Source organism: Liolophura sinensis, chromosome 3 (genome assembly GCF_032854445.1).
Source record: "Liolophura sinensis isolate JHLJ2023 chromosome 3, CUHK_Ljap_v2, whole genome shotgun sequence".
NCBI lineage: Eukaryota > Metazoa > Mollusca > Polyplacophora > Chitonida > Chitonidae > Liolophura > Liolophura sinensis.
In genome coordinates, this window is record NC_088297.1 from 11,800,384 (window position 1) to 11,824,234 (window position 23,851).

The 23,851-nt window shown below is 40.2% G+C and overlaps 2 protein-coding genes across 2 annotated transcripts in view; both read right to left on the reverse strand.

Moving 5' to 3' along the window:
• The window catches only part of LOC135463356 (uncharacterized), a 55,127-nt gene extending 43,101 nt beyond the window's left edge, over positions 1–12,026 (reverse strand). The window contains exons 1-12 of the mRNA XM_064740615.1: positions 11,908–12,026; positions 11,173–11,322; positions 10,063–10,383; positions 8,958–9,089; positions 7,628–7,775; positions 5,863–6,026; positions 5,012–5,174; positions 3,572–3,738; positions 2,590–2,700; positions 1,439–1,549; positions 756–879; positions 10–120 (exon numbers count right to left, since the gene is read on the reverse strand). Coding sequence (XP_064596685.1) covers positions 10–120; positions 756–879; positions 1,439–1,549; positions 2,590–2,700; positions 3,572–3,738; positions 5,012–5,174; positions 5,863–6,026; positions 7,628–7,775; positions 8,958–9,089; positions 10,063–10,383; positions 11,173–11,245 — 1,625 coding nt within the window. The 5' untranslated portion in view covers positions 11,246–11,322; positions 11,908–12,026. The remainder of the gene's footprint in view (positions 1–9; positions 121–755; positions 880–1,438; positions 1,550–2,589; positions 2,701–3,571; positions 3,739–5,011; positions 5,175–5,862; positions 6,027–7,627; positions 7,776–8,957; positions 9,090–10,062; positions 10,384–11,172; positions 11,323–11,907) is intronic.
• Positions 12,027–13,713: 1,687 nt separating this feature from the next.
• Positions 13,714–23,578, reverse strand: LOC135463357 (transmembrane protease serine 11G-like). The gene is made up of 10 exons (XM_064740616.1): positions 23,478–23,578; positions 22,007–22,120; positions 21,686–21,723; positions 20,686–20,878; positions 19,704–19,960; positions 18,510–18,634; positions 17,553–17,712; positions 16,026–16,127; positions 14,696–14,812; positions 13,714–14,084 (listed from the first exon to the last, which is right to left on the reverse strand). The coding sequence occupies exons 2-10, from the start codon at positions 22,054–22,056 to the stop codon at positions 13,714–13,716; spliced, it is 1,413 nt and encodes a 470-aa protein (XP_064596686.1). The 5' UTR covers positions 22,057–22,120; positions 23,478–23,578.
• Between the last annotated feature and the right edge of the window lie 273 nt (positions 23,579–23,851).

Genomic DNA, 23,851 nt, shown 5'->3' on the forward strand with positions numbered 1-23,851 from the left:
CCCACTTACTGCGGTCCTGAAAGTTCATATCCGGCAAATAATCCTCTTGCGGAAGTAGAAGCAGGAAGTAATCCGTTTACGGTGACGTCACTAATCTCAGTTTCACCACGGTTCACAGTGCTGAGAGTAAAACGAGCGATGAAATAGCTCATAGGTATAAACGTGAGACATTGCGATTTGAAGATTTGTCATATACTACTGTATCTGAGAAGCCAGACAGCACAATGAAATGGTCTGTGTTGAATATTGGAGCACGTAATTATGAGTTCCAGGTGAATGTACACATTTTCATTACCAAAAAAAAACAAAAAAAAAACTGTTATTGCAAGTGCCTTGTATTTGCCCAATGTTTATAAGACAATGACTCCCTTCAAGCAAGTTCACCTCGAAGTGAGGAGACCCTGGATCAAGCCCGGGTCTGGTCGTACTAAAGATTTTAAAAATGGTACTTGTTGTCGCCTCCCTTGGCGCTCAGCACTGATAGGTTAGAGAAGGAAACATGACTGGTTGACCCGTTGTCAGTATAATGTAACTGGCTGGAATTTCATGTTTGGTGTTTTCGGAATGATACTTCTGTGGCGGCAGTACTTTGGCGGCATGGACTCGTCCTGCCACAAAAAGACAAACTCCTCGTCGTCATATGACTGAAATATTTTTAAGTATACAACGTTAAACTCCAAGCATTCATTCATTTCCTTCAAGCGAGCAAATTTGTGAACACAAAAACGCGTGACCTTTGAATATTATGAACAGACCTGTATCCCAACAGGTCGCATGCGCTCTCCGCCACCTGGTCACGTGAGCTGTCGTCAGCACACACCGTGGTCCACGATCCCGAGCTGTCGATAACTTCAACGTAGTTTTCGTCTGTGAATCGTACTATGAAAACACACAGGCAATGTACAGTAAATAACTCATCCTATCGTTAAATGTACTAGCCAAGGCCATGAATTTAGCGCATTAACACAGAAATAAAAACAACAAGCACATTGAATGCATAATATAAAACGTTTGTTTTCTGTGTCTTGCGAATTGGTTCTTACGCAATGGCTTGACAAGTTTTCAGCAAAGTGCATTTAAAAGTATTCCATGTGATGCATTTTTTATTCTGATTTAGTCATATTTGTATATAGCAAATGTTTTGAAATCGACATTTACGTATATTTACTTACATTTCAAAAACAATTTGAGACGAAACTAATACAAACACAGGGTCCGGTTCTTCAAAAGTGTATTAAAAGTTAATACCGGCTTGGCCGAATGCAAAACCAATAGACCTTAGCCTGGACTGATGTTAATATCCGTCTTAACTACTGAACGATTGAGCCCAGACACAGTGATATATCATACACAGTCACTGTGATAACAGGGCAATTCAGTGTGTTCCACTCGTCCATTGCAGAGGGTAGATATGAAAAGCAGCAATGAGATTACATACGGCAATTCGATTCGTCCGACTCATCTTGGCAGTCCTTCACACCGTCGCACCGAAAGTTAGCGGGTACACATGAGTAATTCTTACAGGTGAACTCATCAGTTTCACATGTGTCTGAAATAACAAGTAACCTTCATATAAAGTCTTGATTTATTCGATTGGTGTTTTAAGCCGGGTTTAAAAACAATTTCAGTTATACGATGACTGTTGTAGGAAACCTTGCAGCGTCCTTAGGAAACCCACGGCCATCCGCACGTTGCTGCAGACGCTCCCACGGAGAGGAAGTTAGCATGAACTTGTCGGTAATCACAGATTGCGCTCATCGTGATGCTAACGGAGGCACATTCGGTACTGAGTGCTGTGAACTGTGATTACCGACCACTCTGTTCTCACGCTGCCATAGCTCATGGATTATTGCCCTAAAATGTGAAAACCTGGCGGAAGATGAAGCCACAATTGATAATGAATACTTACCCCAATTGTTCAGTTAACACGTTACTTAATACCGAAAGAAAACAATATAAAATTGCTTCGTGTGTTAATATTTTAGTGTATATGATCTACATTTCCATCATTGTCAGGTAAAGGCGAACTGGGCATAATACTTTAAAGGCAAACAAAGCACTAAAATGATGGGTACATCAAATGAAAGACCATTACATCTATGCGTCGAAACAGACATTTGTATGCCAGCTGTACAATGTTGGAAATTAGAACGGAATAATAAAAAAAATCATCAACAGCCGTTAACGATGTTCGAAAGACGCAAGAAATTATGCTAGGCAAATGAGTGAAATAAGTATACAAAGTTTGTACCGTGTCCATTAAATACTGTCCAAGAAAACAGTTGTTAAGTTGTTTTGTTTTTTCTTTCAGGACTTTTTCAACTGAGTAACGTGTCTCCTGTTTAGTTACTGTGACTTCAAGACCAGAACCCCTACACGGTTGAGAAAACGTACAATACAATGATATCAAGGACAAAAAATGAAGTATACACACACACAGGTTAACAAAGGAAATGACTAAAACAATTGTTTTTTAACTGTGCAGGACTGACAGGTTGTTAGTGTGATATGTTCACGTTTTATCGGCGAGACATTTCCTGAACCCTGGCGAGGGAACTATTATGTTTTCTTTTATACAATGTTACTTACTGCAGTTCTCTTCATCGCTAGCGTTAGGGCAGTCACTCTCCCCATCACAGACCCAGTCAGAATTTATGCACGTGAACTGGTCACCACACACGGAGTATCCGGGGCCACAGTCTGATGGAAGTAAAGAAATGAACGTAAAACATCTTAATTTGATCTTTACCTGGGCAGAAAATCGAACCTAGAGTCACACAGGTTACATATGAGTTCACATAGGTGTTCGAATCCCACTATGGCTATGGCTTGAAGTCCGAGGCATCGTCAGGTGTATGACGATACACTGTTAGCGCAGCACAATGATTCTGTAACCGCCCTTCAATGTGATCGCTGTAGGCTTCTGTCTCCTGTCGTACTTGTCTAGGTCTTTCAGCAGCCTGCGGATGGTCGTGGGTTCCCCCGGGCTCATTACGACCACCTTCCCTCCTCCCGCAATTCTGGCGATCACCGTATAAGTGAAATATTCTTGACTACGGCGTAAAACACCAATCAAGCAAAATAAATCATCATGTCAATGATGCCTCCCCAACCACCTTCACTAGACGCAACATTCGGATGGTCTTGGGTTTCCGCCTGTCTCTGCCCGGTTTCCTCCCGCCATTTCCGCCGTCGTCTAAGTGAATCATTCTTGAGTACGGCATAAAATACTAATCAAATAAATAAATTTATTCGCTTCTCTTTTAATTAATAAGCATGTCGTATTTGATAACTGAAGAGTAGAAGGGAAGCAAACCTCCGACACAGCAAAATGTACAAATTCCCAAAATACAGAGAAGGGGACAATAACCTACATTTCAGTCTTGCATCGCAATGATGACAAATTGCATTTAAAAACTCCTGTGTCCGTAAAAGGTCAACCCGTGCGCAAGTTAAAATTCAGTTCTGTTCATGACTATTTCCGTAAAATTGCTGAGAGACAGACAAACAAATAATCTCCTGCAAAGACATAAACTCTTTTTTGTAATAACAGGCTGTTGGCTTAATGTACCTTGAAAGCAGGCGATCCAGGCGTCTTCGTAGTGGTTACAGTCATGTGTGTCGATCTTTCTGATTTCACACTGGAACAGGTCCTCCACACCTTTGTTACAGAAGAAATTGTCCAGCCAAATCGTGCCAGATCCCGGACGGAATGTGGACAGGACCTCCGCACGACCTCTGAGGATCAATGGTGGGTGAGAGGGTGAGCATCAAAGCATTTTGGGTAATTCTATACCAGTGACGTCTAATAAACTGTAATTAACATCAATGGAATTTTGTTTTATCTAATTCTGATTAAGTCATGGTGCTAAGGGAAGTGTAATCTGATACTATTTAAGTATTTACATGTACGGTTAGAACAAAATCCTGAGACAAATTGACAAGCAAGTGGATTTCACCGGTTACGTGTGAAAATTTGTCATTTATCATAATGTCGTCGCTGCTCTGGTTTTACTTCCCGTGTTGTACGCCTTTGGTTATAATATATATAAGGGATTCCAGTGCAAGATACATCAGGATGCGTGGAGAGTAACACTATAGCGACGACACGGTGATAGCTGGCATATGGTCGCACGTAACCGGTGAAATCCGGCCTCCTGTTAATTTACCTCACTAAGGGTTTTATTCTAACTGTTTATGTAACTGTTTAATAAGTAGCAAGTTACATGCCTCTAGAACCTTGTTTTAGCAGAACTAGGTCAAATCAAATTCAACGATGCGAAATGTAATTTATCAGACGTTACTGACCTGGAGCTATTGTTCGCTTTGGGTTAGGGAATCTTTTTAATATTACTGAGCCCAAATTCACTGGCGGTGTCTTGAAGCAAACCTGGCAAACCTTATAACCAATCAGAATGATCATTTCAGCACACAAAATTTATGGGGTCGCAGGCTTCACTTTCCAAAATACAAAAGCAAGAATTCAATTGGACCAACACAGGACGGATTCACAGTATGTTTTACGTCAGATCTAGTTATACAAGAGTCAGCAGGTAGTGGTTATTGGATGCTACCAGCCCGGCTCTGCTGCATGTTCCTCCGTGGTTTATTTGGTTAGCGCGCTAGCGCAGCGTAATGACCCAGGAGTCTCTCACCAATGCGGTCGCTGTGAGTTCAAGTCCAGCTCATACTGGCTTCCTCTCCGGCCGTATGTGGGAAGGTCTTTCTTTTTTCCCGGGCTCTGCCCGGTTTTCCCCCGCCAAGGCCGCCATCGTATAAGTGAAATATTCTTGAGTACGGCGTAAAACACCAATCAAATAAATAAATATAAAATAATTTAAGGAAATGGTGAACTTTATGTAACACTGCCCGAAAGAACGCTGACGAGTACGTGTTGCTATCAAGGCACCAAGTACAATCGAAGCATAGGATTTTAAAAATTCATTGCCCTAGACGCACCAAGAAAACAATCCAACGAAAGTCACCACCTGTATATAGAACATCGCCATACCTATATCCCATAGATCTGCAGGCGGCCAGGGCTTCCGCTTCACCGAAGTTGTCGTCACAAACTGTTCCCCACTGGCCCTTCAGTTTGACCTCTAAACGGCCCTCGTTTGGTTTCTCTCCGTCAACCAATCGGATGTAGTCTGAGAGAGGGTCTCCTGGGTTGTCTGAAATAGAATCATTTCTTTTTTTGTGTCTTCAGCATATTTTCGGCACAATAGATTCCAAAGACTTCTTCATCAAATGGGTCACAAAGTTCACAAAGGGACTGCTTGTAAGTATCGGTATCAATATATATAGTTGAACACTGGGCAATGGGAATAAGTACCGATTTACTGGTTAAGCAATGTTAACATTTAAAATCCCTTGTAACAGTTCATTCGTCATTCATACATCAGTGCCCAGGCAAAACAGTATACGACTATGTTGCTATAGTTACAGTAAAGATATCCCCACCGTTGCGATGGACATTTAAGTGAATAACATATTTACGCGTTTGACACGAAACAGCAATGTTCTTGTCGTCATTAAAGGAACAATATCACCACGTGTGGTTATTTAAGTGAACGATACACTTACACGATCAACAAGACACAGCAATGTTGTCACTATAACTACAGTACCGATATCCCCACTGTTAAGATGGATATTTAAATGAAGGATACACTTACACGATCAACAAGACACAGCAATGTTGTCACTATAACTACAGTACCGATATCCCCACTGTTAAGATGGATATTTAAATGAAGGATACACTTACACGGTAAACAGGACACAGCAATGTTGTCACTATAACTACAGTACCGATATCCCCACTGTTAAGATGGATATTTAAATGAAGGATACACTTACACGGTAAACAGGACACAGCAATGTTGTCACTATAACTACAGTAACGATATCCCCAGTACGATGATTGGCAGTCCAATAAGCTGGCCTCTGAGCCCGTGCATCGAATGTTAGATTTCCAAACGCTGTAAGAGCTGTAATACTTGGTATACCTGGATCCGATCCCACTGGTTAAATGAAGTAAAATGATACAAATGAGAACAGAATATAATTAATGAACTGTGAGGTATCATATTCCGCGCAATGTTCACTCTGTTCCAAGCTGACTTGACCACTGCTCTCTTGCAATGAATGAGTAAACGTAATCGTAAATATAATTACGAACAGCACAGAGAGTAATACCAGGGGCCGAGTCCACAAAGCCTTTTCTGACTTAAGTAAAAATTTGAGAAAAGATTTTAAACATTTTTTAACTTAATTTTTGGGCTCAATAAATTTAAAGCGTCAAACTTGTCAACATTCAAACTTTCAGTATAAAAATCTAAGGACTCTAAAGAGATTTTTAATTTTGACTTAAGCCAGAAATGGCGTCGTGGAATCGGCTCGTGATCACTGAGGATAGTGTGAACTGGCAAACGGTCACACGTAAACGGTCAAATCTGACCTCTTGTTTATTCATTTTTATTCTGTTCATGTAAATGCTAAATAACAGCAAAGCACAGACAGTACTATGGCTTTAGCAGAAATAAATAAACTGAAAAAATGCAATATTGTTAAATGCAATTTTCTAGTATTAGATGTTACTGGTTTAAATATACTCAAAATGATCTGTTTCCATCAAATTTAGCATAAAATAACCCCAAAATAATGTAATTATACCAGGACTTGGAGATGCTCAGTCCACCAGTAGAATTCTGGTAAAAATGAACGAATGAATAATAAGTTATATGGCTTTTGGCCAAATTACTTCAACTTTCTCACTAATACAAATCTATACACATTAACATCGAAATTTTAAATAGTTGTCACACATGGCACCAGTGATTTCCAGTGAATCACTCGCGTGAAGATCTGGATTATATATTTATTTCACTGGTGCTATTTGCAGAATTGTTTGCAGAAAAGGAGTCTCTCACCAATGCGGTCGCTGTGAGTTCAAGTCCAGCTCATGCTTGCTTCCTCTCCGGCCGTACGTGGGAAGGTCTGCCAGCAACCTGCTGATGGTCGTGGCTTTCCCCGGGCTCTGTCCGGTTTCCACCCACCATAATGCTGGCCACCGTCGTATAAGTGAAATATTCTTGAGTACGGCGTAAAACACCAATCAAATAAATAAATATCAATACGAGGCAATAGCCTGGCCATGTATCGAAGTAACAAATGGAACTAACTTTTTCTGACGTTAACTGGTTACCACATAACTGACTTTACTGTCCCTTTGACAAAGACGCAGGAAACTTCCCAAATATGGTTGCCTCTCATCTGATATATGCCGTTAATAATTCATCGTTATTCATGTGATTAAAAAAAAACAGGAATATACATTTGACAATAAATTTGAAAACAGTAAACCCACATTTTTTTCAGTGATCAGGCTCTAATGGTTAAGGAGTTCACTTCCAGCGACTATCAGACCCTTCACACAAGTGGGGTCGTGTGTTCGAATCCAGCTATCGCTGTTTCATCAGCAAAGTCAAGTGGTTTATCAGGTACTGGGTGATGGTCGGTGGTTGAACACCGGGCTGCTCCATCCAGGGATATAACCCTCGGCAAATAAGTGAAAAGTTCTTAAGAACAGTGTACAACCAATCAGTCAATCACTTTTTCATACCTAAAGCCTAGTTCATTGCACAGCACAACGGAGTTGGCATCTTTCCAGCTGTTGTCGTTGCACACAGCCCTCCAGGAGCGCTGATGATACACCTGTACTCTCCCCTCCCAGGGGGGCTGATAAGACAGAGGGAGGAGGCGGACGGCGTCTGAGAGAGAAAAACAAACAGCTGTTTAATAGGGGAGTTCCGATTTCAAGCTAATGGCAAAAATGCCCTCCTGTACCACGTGACCTCAATGAAACGTTTGACAACTATTTTATTAAATATCCTCGAGCACGGGCGTCTAAAAAGTTTCACAAAAACTTATTTAGAGAAGACGAACGGTGGAGAAAATAAAGGAGTTTTTAAAGAGCATTTGTCAAATTAAAAAGTTCCTGCAGGAAATGGTCATTTGTGCCTCCAGAATACGACCATAGAGGTGATAGGTAAATAAATGTCAGCAAAAGATGCCTAACAATTTGGAAAAAAGTTACTTTTTAACTTTGGCGACTGAATACTTTGATCTTCAAACCCCTATATTGTCTATACTCACACTTCGTGTGTGACTTCATCTAACGGCCGCTATTCGTATTATAGCTTAATGAAATAGCCCCTTCCACTGTTGCAGTGAGTTTATTTTTCCCAACTAACCAAGCATTACATCACGTTCGCCGTCTTTTGACAGCTGTCGAAGGCGGATACGTCCAATTTTTTCATTCATTGAAAACGCTCGATTTCTTCTCTTTGCATGCTTTTATCCTAATTTCTTACTTTATACACTTTCTTTGTTCTTGTGGTTTTGCCTTAAACGTTGTTTTTGGAGCTGGCCTTTATGATTATTGACGTGAAACGTCCATTTTGGCTGATGGCTGAAATACGAATGTTTGTTTCTACACACAAATTCCTAATTTTATTTCTTAAATTTTTCTTATTCTGTGTAATGAATTTCGAGACCGAGTAAAAGGCTTATTTAGAGGAAATGAAATGTATTACACCCACGTGTACCTCCGTTTATCTGGCGGTGAATTTATCTTAATCATACCTTCACTTTCTTCTTAGATTTCTCTTTCTATCTACACTGTTTATAACGGCGTGTTCTACAAAAGGGCGCTTGAAGTCAACAACGCCCTTCGCACTTGGAAATGCCTCCTGCACTATTCATAGCTTCGTGCACTATCCAAAGTTCCTTGCACTATCAAAAGCTTCTTGTAATATCCAACGCTTCTTGTGCTATCTAAATCTTATTGTACTTGTCAATGCTTGTTGCACATTTGAATGCTTATTTCACATTTCAATGCTTATCGCACAATTCCAATGCGTATTGTAATATCCAATGCTTCTTGTACTTACCAGCCGCGTCGTTTTGACAGTTCATTTCGTCATCACGCTGAGGACAGTCACGTGTGCCATCACACACAAAGTCCCGGTTCAGACATAACGAGATACCCTCACATCTGTATTCGTCACTTGTGCACGATATCACTAAAACGGGAAAAAATCACTTCCACATAAATCAACGGTCTCAAGGGAAAAACATTTCGTATTAGCTGTACAAGGAAAAAGCCTCCAAAAATCGAAGAAGGTGCCACTAAATAGACCACTTAAAACTATTCATCCAAACTTTTATTCATTTTTTAGGTTCTGGGAAGAGAGGTAAAGGCGTAGAAACATTTGACTTCTAAGGTGGGCTTTACAAATCATACTGTCACTTAAGGAACTCTGATTTCAAGATTTTTTCAACTAAAATCACGACGCTGAATGTTGGAATAACTCTTTTTAGCGATCAGGAAGAGATTACTGATAAAAGATTCCCAAAAATTCCTTCCTTCTGGTGAACATCAGGAAAATGTGACGTTAGAGTTCCTACATACCGTCAGTATGGCTCATAAACCACCATAGCATTCAAATATTTAAATGTCTTTCAACACTCTTAAAAAAAGTGGGGAGCGGTCTCCGTGGCGGAGGGGGGTAGCACGCCAGAAGGGCTCAATGACCAGTGAACTTCTTGTCAATGCGGTGACTGTGAGTTCAAGTCATGCTGACTTTGTCTCCGGCAATAAGTGGGAAGGTCTTTCAGCAACCTGCAGATGGTCGTGGGCTTCCTGCGGGTTCTACGGGGTTTCTCCCCACCATAATGCTGGCTGACGTCGTATAAGTGAAATATTCTTGAGTACGGCGTAAAACACCAATCAAATAAATAAATAAAACACCAAGCAAATAAATAAATAAGTAAATACTAAGAATGAATGAATGATCAGGTTCCAAATCCACATTGGTATATATATATATATATATATATATATATATATATATATATATATATATATATATATATATATATATATATATATAATAATATAAGCCGTATAGTGGTGAAATACTCAAAAAATTAAAATGTGATAAGAACTTGACCCATATTTGCATCCAACGGTATGGCGTAGACAGATTACAGTACCTGACGTCACACAGGCGCCTGGAATCACCCGGATGTCATCTAACGCCATGTGTATATAACTGGTGAAGACGATCTGATGAGCGCCTGGGGGTAGGGTCACCTGACCAAGGTGCCATTTTGGGGGGAGTCGATCAAGGGACCGCCACAATACACCTGATGTTGTTCGGAGACGGTCCCTTACTTCCAGGCTACCACTACCACGGAATATCCCAATCCATTGGTAAAAGTAAAATTCCAGACACGTTGTCTCGTATCTTGTGAAACGTGGAGACACCAAAGTACCAGTTCCACCATAGTTCAGTTCTAAGTAAATGTACGAGCCTGTGGTCAAAAGAAAGAAAGAAGAAAAACAAATGTAAGAATACTGACTGAGATGAAAACGATATGAAATCATAAAATAATGTTAAAAGATGCTAGGAAATGTTTCAGTAAACGTTTAACCCTATTCAATGTATAATGACGTTCAATCCACTTCAGTCAGTTAAGGACCGCTTCGGTGGCCTATTGATTAGAGCGTCCGCCTCGAAGTAGAGAGGCTAGGGATCCAACCCGGGTTGGGTCATGCCAGAGACTTTAAAAATGATACTTATTGCTGCTTCGCTTGGCCCTCAGCGCTGAGAGGTCAGAGCAAGGAGATTCAAGGAGGCACTGGTTGGCCCGGTGTCAATATATTGTGACTGGGTGGGGTGTCAGTCTAAGACATTTTCGTGATCCAGGATCCCGGAAGTTAAGATTAGTGTATGATTTGGACTTTCATAAGAAACAAACCTTCCAAAAGAAAAACCCAGATTAATCTACTGAGCGGAGAAAACATTAAAGACATCAAAGAAACATATGACCTTAACACTTCCTGTCCTGATAAAGTTCATTTTTACTAAACCGCCGAAAACCTGGTGATGGAATTTGAGCTGGTGTAAACACAAGAGAAAGAATTCCGAAACACTGCAGTTGGCCATTAGGTTGCTACGAACCGTAACACAGACAGGTCATTATAGCTGCGTTTTTAAACTATTAACTATGAAATATTACATTTACAAACAGTGTCGCGTCTGAGCTATTGGGGCATGGGGCTGGGTATTGAGGATATGTTTGTTCATACTGTACACTTACCGTTTGATGTTTTGTGGGTGTGGTCAAATCGGGGACCACTATAAGGGTGTCTGTAATTGTTCTTGGTCCACATCCAGATCTCGGTACTGTTATTTTCCGTGTCATTCTGATAACCACATATCGTCTCTTCAAAATCACAATCAATATCCCCTAATAAAAAAAAAACAAGAATTTGCGTTTCATGATGACTTCAGTTGGTAGTGTACATCGAACCTAAAATAAAGGCCATTATTAACAAAGAATTACATTGTAGAAGATATGTCATACAACTGGAGAGTCTGTGTTAGGCAAATTACACATTAAAATGTCCATTCTCATCTCTCATCCCATTACTTTTCGAAAGTCGCGGTGCCATTGGTGGTGTCCGCCATTCGTGTTTACAAAATTATAAGAGTTTTTTTGTGATTTTGGCGGTTAGATGAATAAACTTAATTGGGACAAAACGAACTTTAAAAAAGTTAAACAGACACACCGACTGACGGGAAAAATAGTCGCTCAACTCCATTAAAACAGTTCTGTGATTGCAACCCCAAAATTTGGTCCAAAAGGAATAGCATACATTATTCTGATTGCCAAGGTCATTAGCACGTTGAGGAACAATACAAGAAGACTGAAGTGAAGCTCAAGACAGCATAAAACTGAAGCAATGCAAACATATAGAGCTGGAACTATCTGTACCTTTGTGCTTGGAGTTATCTTACACTGCGCATGCGTGCGTGCAGATGTCTGCATTACCTGTACAGTTGACTTCATCCTCCCCTCCCAAACAATGGACGTGTCCGTCACACACACTGGACTGGTCGAGACAGATAATGCCGCACTGATAGTCATTAACATCACACCCTGGAGTACATACATTGCATCGAGTACAAAAATAAATCTTAGTGACAATTAACATCATTATGCAGAGTATGATGAGAAAAATAAAGCAGTTATCCTGACCATTACTGGATATAGTGCAAACTGACTACATTATGCAAGCAGATATATTAATATTGTTTTACATCGTTTGATTGCAAACATGTGAGCGAAAACTGCTCAGCTTGACTCATGACCTCTTAATAGCGTTTACAGTTAATGTGAAAATGAATCGTATCACTGTAAAGAAAAACAGTTCAACTGACTTTGAAATTAAACTAGTATTTCAAATGAATCAAATCGCTCTTCTTCTAAATAGCCTGCAAATATGACCAAAGCACTATTGCAGTTTTCGATTAGCATGGTATATGAAATTTGTGGGAGAGTTTTTTAACCGATTTGAGCATGTAACGGCTCATTGTAAAAGGTGCTGTGCTGTCATTAAATTGCAAAACTAGCATAGTTAATACGCAGTATTGTGGTAACTCTCCATATCGAACACCATATGACAATTTATTCCGTATGGAATATTGATTTTATCGATTGTTGTCTAACGCCATACTTAACATGGCGACCAAATTAATTAGTGAAGGAGACCGGATAACCCGTGAGTTTATCCACCAACCTTTGGCAAGTTTTCCTTACCAAATGAACTTTTCCACATGTGACGTACAGATGTGCACGCCGTTATTGGTCTTCAGTGAATGTTAGGGCGGAACGAGCGTCACCACTGCTTCCTGTCACCGTGCACCCACCAGCAGTGAGAGCGAGGGAGTCGTACAAATGCCCTGTTCGACGCAGGGATTGAACCTACACCTTGTGTGTACTAGCGATATAAATTTATTTTATTTATTTGATTGGTGTTTACGCCGTAATCAAGAATATTTCACTTATACAACGGCAACCAGCATTGTGGTGGAAGGAAACCGGGCAGTGCCCCGGGGGAAACCCACGACCATCCGCAGGTTGCTTGCAGACCTTCCCACGTGAGGTTGGAGAGGAAGCCAGCTTTAACTGGACTTAGACTCACAGCGACCACATTGGTGAGAGGCTCATGGGTTATTACAATGCGCTAGCGCGCAAACCAACTGAGCCACGGAGGCCTCTTATAGACAGGCGTCTTGGTGCTCGTTGGCGTGTACGTTGCTACTTTTAAGGACATACAAAACAGCCGGAACAAAACCCTGATCGAGGTAAATGGAAAAAAGCTCGGATTTCACCGGTAATACGGGTGACCATTTACCGAATACCACACTGTTGTCACTGCTCTGGTTGAACTCTCTATGTTATTGTCTTTTATACTGACAGCTTCTCCCAATAAATACGACAGTCAAAGGGTCTTGTAATTCATTCTTAATTTCCACAGGTACATAGATTTTTAGTTCAGAATACATTTTAAAATGCACACAAAATCGTATTTTAGTTAACTTCATGTCTCATTATTTCTGCAGCCTTCATCAGTTTTTCAAATTTTAGCCATTCTTTTAATTTCTTTTTATACATCTATAATGTTTTCATACATTGTTCTCTTCCATTATCTGTGTCTATACTTATCTTATGCAGCCACTTTGTTATGTTTATGTTATGTACATAGTTTTCATGGGGTTTATTATTTGGTTTATACGGGCTGACGTATTCAAATAAATAGATAAAACATAAATATAGTAAATATAAAATGTTACATTAGTATGTTAAAATCGTCTCACCCGGCTCACAGTCGTCAACCGGATACTGAATGTCATCCAGGGCAATGTACGAGACAGCATCAACGCCTCGCGCAATGAACATGACACCGTGATAAGAGGACGAGTCCAGGCGGACTGACGCTTTCCGCCATGACACACCGAAGTCTCCTCTAAGGCTAAGAAGCGTGGAGACAGTGACATTGTCGTCTGACGAGACACCGGCGACATCGAGCTCCACAGCTGGTGAACCAATCAAGAAGTACTGGAAGACAAGACAACCCGACAGTGGTGATGTCATCACTGGAGATTTCAGCCACCCTTCTTCAGCTGTCGTTTCGTTCGCGAACGCCACGGCTTCCATATAGCTACCTAGAACAAGGACAACAGGCAAAGAAATGTGGAAAAAGTCATGAAAACTGAAATAGAAGATGACGTAACACATTGACGAGGGAGCCAGGGGTCAGTCTCCTATATGAATAAATATTTTGCACGTCCAAAAGAATGTCTTTGGTGAAAGGTTATGCTAGTTATATTATATGAAGCTAATAAAAAAAATTTCATATCAGTTATATATTGTCGTATACGCCAAGATAGCAAATGGCAAACATAAAACATTTTTTCGTTATATATGTAAAGAAGTACAGAAAAACTTTCTTCTTTAGGCATAAAAATCCCTTCTTTGCAGTAAGTCCCAATGGGTATTCCGGAAATTAAATCGCCCGCAGTCGCGGCGTTAAAGCTGTTCGATGAAACAAAATAACTCTTTGGTTGCTGTAGGATGAAAGAGCTCCAATGGGGGCGCTCAACTAGCCCCGTGTCCCCAGTAAGTTTCCAGATGATGTCTTTTCCTAAAATTTACGACCTCTTACAGAAAATGTGCATGAATTAGAATGGATGGCTTATCAATGTGTTTTTTCGTTTGCTTTTTGTCTTTTTCGTAATAATACTTTTCATTATCCATTAGCGTATCTGTAGCGTACCAGTCAAACCTGTGGTCGTGTCCATCACTCCACCGGGGAGCTTCATCCAAGACGGGCTATAAGGAGATACTTGATATCCGCAGATATTACCATAGTCGAAACTACAGGATATTCCATCTGGGATATAAAAAAGTAGAAACTGTTAAGAAATGAATATGTATTTTGCCAAAAAACATTGGAAACCATTTACTCTCTTCTGGTTTCTCGCTCCTATATGGCTGCAGTATGGCGAGAGTAGTGTAAAACCATAATCATTCATCTAACCATTCAAACATAAACAAGGAGAAATACGAACAAAGATCCCATCAGAAGCCGTGTTGGCAAGGTGCTTCGAAATCAACGCGTCGATTTATCAATACGATGCGCTATTTTATGCGATTGTAGCATTCGACGAAACCCGCTTCATTTGATCAGGGTTTATGAAACAGATCTGATCAATTTATACTCCAGCGCGAATTCACGTAATAGTTTTGTCGTACGTGGTGGTGGTGGTGGGGGGGGGGGGGGGGGGTCCTCCGTGGCTCAGTTGGTTAGCCCGCTAACACAACGTAATGACCCAGGAGTCTCTCACCAATGCGGTCGCTGTGAGTTCAAGTCCAGCCCATGCTGGCTTCCTCTCCGGTCGTAAAGTGGGAAGGTCTGTCAGCAACCTGCGGATGGTCGTGGGTTTCCCCCGGGCACTGCCCGGTTTCTTCCCACCATAATGCTGGGCGCTGTCGTATAATTGAAATATTCTTGAGTACGGCGTAAAACACCAATCAAATAAATAAATAAATAAATCGTGCGTGGATTCAGATTTGTGCGATGTTTGTCAGGCTGGGGAGGCATTCTATCATGTTTTACTCGTGTGTCCGCAGAACACTCCTCAAAGACATACTGTTTTCTGTTCTTGTAGAGGCTGAAATTGTCAACCCACATCTGAGAACCATGAATTGTCCACCGAAAAATGGAGGTGAACTGACAATTGTTGATTAGTGCAGCCTAAATCCCTGAAACACATCTTATTGTCTTGGCGCAAATGATTCCATGGAATGGAGTCGCCATGTAAACTTATCTATGTATGCATGTTCGTATGTGGAAAGGTCTACCAGCAACCTGCGGATGGTCGTGGGTTTCCCCTGATTTCTGCCCGGTTTCCTTTCCCCATAATGCTGGGCACCGTCGTATAAGTGAAATATTCTCGGCATAAAACACCAATTGAAAAAATAAAAAATTAATAATGTACTGTAGAAATAACATAATCAATTCTGCCATGATCGATCAAACAAACATAGTATTGTGTAGTATTTTATTTTTCGAGTGTACCGGCTCTAATAATCTGCATACTTACAACACATCTCCTCGTTCTCGTCATCAGAACATAATTTTTGGCCGTCACAGACCTGGTCCAAGCTGTACACGCAGTCTCGGTCTGAGCAGCGGAAAGGACAGGCTGGCAAGTGCACCGAAAAGACATTCAGATAGTTCCAATGCATATTTCTTTGATTATTGTTGGCGTTATACTCACTAGCCCACGTATACGACTACTCCCCCCCCCCTAATGGTATACGCAGAAAATTCTTGTATATGGCGTTAAATTTTATGGGCTTAAGAGCTTTTCTTGCACAGAGTTAACGGAGTTTAAGCTGGACTTTATACATCACCATATTTACGCTGATTTCATATTTGTTTGTTTATCTCTTTATCTGCCACACGCAAAGACGTTTTACCTATTTAATGATGATCATTTCTTTTTTCATATGGCCACAGGCAGACGAAACGTCTGTGGTAAAACACTGCCCTATGCCAAGTAACTGACGAATTTTTTCACCTACAAATATCCACACCAAATATTGGTCTAAGACCAGTGGTCTTCAAACAATGTTACTTTTGTCACTAATGCCCAACGATCACTGAGAATCTAGGGATAGTTCGAATAAGCGAGGGTATTGGTGTTCATTATTATAAGATATCGAGAGTACTGGTGTTCATTATTATAAGATATTGAGAGTTCTGGTCTTCACTATTATAAGATATTGAGAGTTCTGGTCTTCAGTATTATAAGATATTGAGAGTAATGGTGTTATTATTATAAGACAGTGAGAGTTCTGGTGTTCATTATTATAAGATAGTGAGAGTTCTGTGTTCAGTATTATAAGATAGTGAGAGTACTGGTGTTCATTATTGTAAGATTGTGAGAGTTCTCGTGTTTATTATTATAAGATATTGATACACTAAGGTTCTTATTTCCGTCATTATGATGTGCAAGTCTGCATGTGTCACAAATGAGAAATGTGTGAATAGCTCGCCATAAGGTGGAGTTTTAACCCACACTTCATGTGGCCTGTCGACTGAAAAACAAACACCTCCAAACACTAGACTGCGACCCGTTCTCTGGTAACTTCATAGGCTCTTTTTTCTTCCACCTAAACTGTGTGTTTAATGACCAAAACGCCCAGTTGTACGTAATGATACAATGTATGAGTACAAAGTAGGTACTGCTTTTTCGAAAATGTCGTAAATCTTAAGGTAGAAAACGATGATGTGGAATCTCTGATGCCCAACAATATAACTATGTGGTCCATTGTGTTCGCTTTAGAGTTCTAGGGTCCGTTTCACCAAGAGCACGTAACTTTACGTGTACATGTTTTCCATGGCGACCAGTATTGCAGGTATTACGTCGACATGGCAGATACGTGAATGTAGAGCTACGTGCGCTTTCTGAAACGGTACCCGGATATTTAAATGCATGCATCTGTGTTGAAGAACTTTAAAGATTTTAAATGATGTGAGCATATTTTAGATACATTTTTCTGTGGTAAGTCAGACCGGGCCCAGGTAAGCTTTTTATTGAAGTGGCGCATATTTTAAAGATTACCTGTAGTTGTTTCAATGGCAGTTAGGAAGTCCCTAATCCTCGTGACAACGTTGATAACGTCACCACGGTAACATTCTGAACGTTGGAATGACAAGCCCTCCACGGTCCAGCGCCCGCTAACGTCCTGACAGACCACTGGACTTCCAAATCCTTTGTCAATCTGAAAACGTGTATACTTTGTGACAGTTCTGTTCTAAAACCATTCACTACTGGATTCCACAGAAATACCCCAGCACTAAATCTAGATTTGATGTAAAAGCAATTTGAAGTTTAAAGGGAAAAATACAGCTTAAAATAAAAAAAACAGCAGCTTGAAGAGTAAAACCAGATCAGCTACCTGACAAATGGTCACACATAACCAGTGAAATATGGTCTCCTGCCAATTTTCCTCACTTGGGGATTTTGTTTTAATTGTTCATGTAATTGACTAAAAGCCCGTATACGCCCCCTAGCACCACGGTTTAAGTAGAATTAGGTAAAAACAAGTAGTCCTGCATTAAATCAAAGATTTCAAACGCTCACGCAAGGATTTGTTAACGACAGACGATTAAAGTTGGTTATTAAAAATAATAAAAGCATGAAAAGCAGATTCCTGCACCACATGTAGCGGAACACAATGATGAACGAGCCTGTCACCAATGAGGTCGGAGTGAGTTCAAGACCAGCACCATATATGGGAAGGCCTGTCAGTAACCTGCGGATGGTCGTGGGTTTTCCCCGGGCTCTGCCCGATTTCCTCCCACCATAATGCTGGTCGCCGTCGTATAAGTGAAATACTCTTGAGTACGGCGTAAAAGACCAATCAAATAAATAAATAAATAAATCAAGTCCAGCATATGCTGGTTACCTATCCCGTCGCTCGTGGGAGGTTTCCTCCAACCGTAATCAATCCTGTCGTCATACAAGGGAAACTTTCTTGAGTATGACGTAAACATCAAACAAGTAAATAAATCTTACAGCACATGTTGTGTGGTTTGATGTGAACTTGATGCAATCGTTTCTGTCCCCTGAGTTTCGAGATTGCTTTAGTCGATCACAATTTTGCGTTGTAAACTGCACCCTCGTTTCTCTCAAGCCGTTATCTGTAAAAGTGTATAACATCACTGATTAGGTTTCATGAACCAGACATTCCACACGTAAGTTTAAAAGAGGTAAACCAACACAAAAAGAAATAAATACAGTGTATATACAGTCCAATTACACTCTAAAAACTACTATGTTAAATTTAACATTACATTACTTTTTCAGAGACATACTATACTCTCCAGCTCATGCTGACTTCCTCTTCGGCTGTACGTGGGAAGGTCTGCCAGCAACCTGCGGATGGTCGTGGGTTTCCCCGGGCTCTGTCCGGTTTCCTCCCACCCTAATGCTGGCCGCCATCGTATAAGTGAAGTATTCTTGAATACGGCATAAAACTCCAAATCAATAAATCAATCAACCAATCAGTCAATCAATCAATAAGTCAGTCAATCAATCAAAATGGGACCAGAGTATGGCGTAAAACACAAACAAATAAATAAAAGAAGATAGATAGTTTTTTTTTTACTATAACATATTATTCCATGGAACACAGGATAGGGCCTATAAATGACTGCTGCAAAGAGAGTAAAATCAGAGCAGCGATGAGTGTGATATCTGGCAAATGCTCACACGTCACCGGTTAAATACGGCCCCTTGCCAAATCACATCTGTAATGATTTCATTAGAATTGTTCACATATATGCTTAAAATGTAGAGACGTACACACATTCTGGTACCATGGCTTAAGCAGAATTACGTAAAGAAATGCAGCGATGTTAGTTGCAATTTGTTAGGCGTCAATGACCTAGAATGACTCAAAATGCATTTTTTTTAGATAACCTATATTAAAGTAAAAGAAATGACTTGATCAGGATTGAATCCCGTAACTAGTGTTTAAGAGGCAAACGTTTTACCTATTACGCCATCGCATCGGATGAGCACTACAAGAAGACGCCAGATGAAACCACCTTCACAATGTGAGCGGTTTTCTTACGCTTTCCTGTAGTAGCATCCTTGGATAAATTCATCATTGAAGGAAGCTGGACTCAGCTACAGGCTACAAGAATTATCCCACAACCACCAAAAATGCCTTGAGTCAAAGTATGAGTCAATCGAGTACAGTTATACCTGCTGAGTCCCCACCCCATCCGATCATGTAACATCGAGGTGACACTTGAGCGTAATCGTTCGGCAGACACACGGGCTCCGTGCTGTTTGTTCCACTCCTGGTGGTTTCCAGTTTAAGCAGTGCTAATCCCTCCTGAATAGGAGCTTCCAGATTGATGTCCTCATCTAGTCGTATATATGCCAGTGACGATGTCCAGCTCGGCTTGTCTTTCGTCCAGGAACCTCCACCGACGGCAAGGTTTGCACCAAATGCATTCCTTGACAAAAGAGATGTTAACAGACTTAATCATTTACTATTTCGGACCAAGTACAAATGTGGCACATATTTATGTACCAGTCATCACCAGAGCAAAATGCCTGACCTACATAAGTCGTCAGATTCCTTTCATCTGATTGGAGTTTTAGGCCACACTCAAAGGAGATCGTAGCACACATTGACGATTAGTCGTCCCTTGGTCAGATCGAAACCGATGGCACGATCCAGAATGAGGCCCTATCAAACCCAGGTTCTGTGATCGAGAAGAATCTCTATGTGTACAGTGTCAATGAATTTTCTGAAAAATGCCTATCATGGAAGATTCCGATATAAACGACCTGAAAGAAATCGTTTTTATCTTTTATGTTGTTATTCGTTTTGGACAATTGTGCACGTAAAGCAATTAAGCCACGTAACAACAGAGAATAATGTATCTTTACGGTTCGGAAGCGACTTGTTTAGGCGGGAAATATTCTCCCATTAAATATCAAACTGATACTTTATTTACTTCAGTTAACGTTGACCTCCTCTCTGGTCGTACGTTGTAAAATCCGCCAGCAACCTGCGGGGTTTACCCTGGGCTCTCCCCAGTTTATGTCCACGATAATGCTGAGAGCTGACGTATAAGTGAATATTCTTGAGTACGATGTAAAACACCAATCCATTAAATAAATAATTAATTATTCCAGGTAAAATAGAAATCAGATCATCACATCCTATACTAACCAGATGTTTAGAAAACAGTTTCGTGACGTCATCACCCAGGCTGGTGAAATTAATATGCCATCACACATCTGGAGGTCCTCAACCTTTTCGTTTAGAGGATAGACGCGCACGTGCCACGGCCACTCTCTGTGGCTCGTCGGTTTGCCGTCTTCCAGGAATTCCACAGCACCTGGCTGTCCTCTCACTCCACACCCTAAAGAAAAATGTTAAAATAATGGATCTGGTGCCCTTTCCCGCAGAATATACCCAAAACCTAATCTGTTAAGCTTAACATTATATTAGGTTGTCATTCTGTTAATTTATGTAGGAATACATCGTGATAATTCATCGTAATATTATGTTATGACCAACAAAATATAACTCCCTACACCAAAGAAAGTATTCTGTTTAAATAACAGAAGAGTGTAATACACTGTATAATAGTCTTAGAAAACACGGTATTCTAACAAGGTGCTAGATCAGTTTTTAAGTGTAGTAACTCAGGGCCCGCATTTCATCAAAGTTTTAAGACTTAAGTCAAAAATTTAAACACGGTTAAACCTAAAATGTTTCACTCTAGGAGGTTTAGATTTTGAAAACAGATTCATTACTGCAGAACAATGTACTATACCCACAATTTGAGTCTTTTGTTGTTCTGAGTTTGGTTTTTTTTAAGGACTTATAATTTATGACTTAAATCTTAAGCTACTTGATAAATATGGGCCCCGGGCGTCAGATTGACGACTGGTCTCTTGTTATACCTGGGCACTACAAGTACATAATTTGTTTTTCAGAAATCGTCATCGCAAATATCGGGAAACAACAGTAGATTTCACAACTTTGACCCAAATTACTTTAGGCAGGCAGGACTACAGGCAGCATTAAAGTACTTGGTATGACCCAACCCAGGTAAAAGGTCCCATGGATTAGCTAATTCAATGGCGGAATGTTAAAACTTATTATAACTTATTATGTGTTTTGTTTTAGTTCGTCTTTTCGTTACAACATATCATACACTTACGTGAAGGTAGACAGGAAACGCTTAGTACATCACAGTCACTGCAGTGAAAGTAAAATGCAGGTTATTTGAAAATAACACAAATCTAACAAACAACTTCAGTTAGTAAGCATATATAGAGCAAAAGAGTTTTACCCGAAATCTAAAGAAATATTACGGAATGAGTAGCATTAGATACATCCATTAGTATTATTATTCCTCGAAAAAAGTGAGGAAAGAGAGTCTTTCATTTGTTTTCAAATATGATTTCGTCTTATATTCAACATTGTTTTGGTTAACTTTGGACATCATTGCCCACTCCATGAACTAAGACTGGACTCGTACCTTGCCGACGAAAAGCTTAGGCCTCCAATTCCAGACGAGTTCACATTCATTTCCGGTCCATTTGCAATCCATGCGTCCCCTTTGAAGTTGCCGACAGAAGACGTCAAAACATCACTGAAAATAAATATTTTATTTAAGTTCGAAAGAAATAGAAAGAACATATTGATATCAACCTCACAACATTGCTACAAAAGAGCTCTTGTGTAATAGACAGTTGAATGCCAAACTTCAGTCTAATACATAAAGTACTGAAATATTTACCTTAACGGATAACGGATCAAAGAAATATTTACCTTATGGATTCCAATGAAAGAGAGGGAGGCAAAAGTCATGGTGTTTGTAATGAACTAATGAGCATCCCCTTAATTATTTATTGGTGGGAGAAACTCATCACAGCCCGAAGAAACTCTCGCACTTCGCGGGTACCAGCCAAACCTAATGACGTAAAGTTGCGGCCGAAACCGCGAAACGCCATAATTATTAAAGGTAAACACGAACTACTCTATTTCATCCAACGTTTAGCTCTAATTCACTTTGGTTGTAGGTTTCCTCTCGGCTCTGCCAGGTTTCCTCCCACCATAATGCTGGCCGTCGTCGTAAAAGTGAAACATTGTTGAGTACGGCGTAAAACACCAATCAAATAAATAAATAAATAGCTTTCATTGAAGTGAAATATTTTGCTTGGCTCCGACTGATTCATCCCCCTTATAGGACCACTTAAGTGGGGTTTATTGTGAAGTTTGATTGATGTTTTATCAGAAAAATTTGGGTCCGGACAATAAAAGCGTAATCGTAAAACCTTTATGGTACTGAAAATGCACTCCTTTAGGCCTAACTTTAGGGGGAAAACGATATCTCCATACGCTGTTATATCACTTAGTTTACTAGATTTGATTGTGCCGCGAAAGTTTCCCAAAACGAACGCAACAGACCGTCATCATTATCCATTCAGGTACTTTACCTGCTCATCTTGCTCATGCATAGGAATAACGCAATTATAAAATGTCAGACTTAAACATTTGCAAACGTAGAGGTCCAACACAAGGAGGCAATCGAATGATCCAAGAAATACTGTGATTTTACTTATATGACACCAAAATCTAAACAGCAGCTAACTGCCTTTTTAAGTAAGGAGCACGACTTTGGCTCAGATTGATAAAGGAGTAGATAGTATTTGTGTTTTATTTTTATATTTTTTAATTTTATTTGATTTTCTCTTCCATCGGTGGGAGGAAACCGGGCAGAGCCCTTTGAAAACTCACGACCATATGCAGGTTGTTTGGAGACCTTCACAAGTAAGGACGGAGAGGAAGCCAGCATAAGCTTGGCTTGAACTTACAACGACAGCATTGGTGAGAGGTTCCACCTCTGTTGCACTCAACAGGCTACTTGGACACCAGAGGGTGAATGTTTAAAGAATATGTTTAAAGAAAATGTATAGAGTAACACAAATGTTTGGTATGTTTTGTACCTGAGACTGTAGACTCTGCAAACTATAGCGGCAATTTCTGTGGCGTTTCCAGGCTTCACACATAATGGTCGCCATTCTCCGGTAGCGAAGACTTTCACAGAATCGTCATCGCTGATTTGTACTGCGTGTAGATTAAACCAAATGGAGATATCTTATGAAGGGAGGACCCGAGCACAGTTGAGCATCCTCAGAAAATTTTGTTTGGCCCACATCACAGACAGTTAACACGTTTAAATGTATGCATACAAGAACAAGGCTTTCTGTAAGGTAAATTTTACCGCTTAGCTTACAACCTATCCCCAGGGAAAACTTGTCAAAATATATCTAAAATACTGACATACTGCGTTAAACACACATTGATACTGAAGTAAACA

What these genes read in the sequence shown, in the direction of transcription:
- LOC135463357 (XM_064740616.1), bottom strand. Translation starts at nt 22,056, where the DNA reads ATGAATGTGAACTCGTCTGGAATTGGAGGCCTAAGCTTTTCGTCGGCA. An exon ending in CTAAGCTTTTCGTCGGCAAG is followed by an intron (nt 21,724 to 22,006) that starts GTACGAGTCCAG and finishes CTTTCACTGCAG; the next exon opens with TGACTGTGATGTACTAAGCG. An exon ending in CACGACCACAGGTTTGACTG is followed by an intron (nt 14,085 to 14,695) that starts GTACGCTACAGA and finishes TCCTTGTTCTAG; the next exon opens with GTAGCTATATGGAAGCCGTG.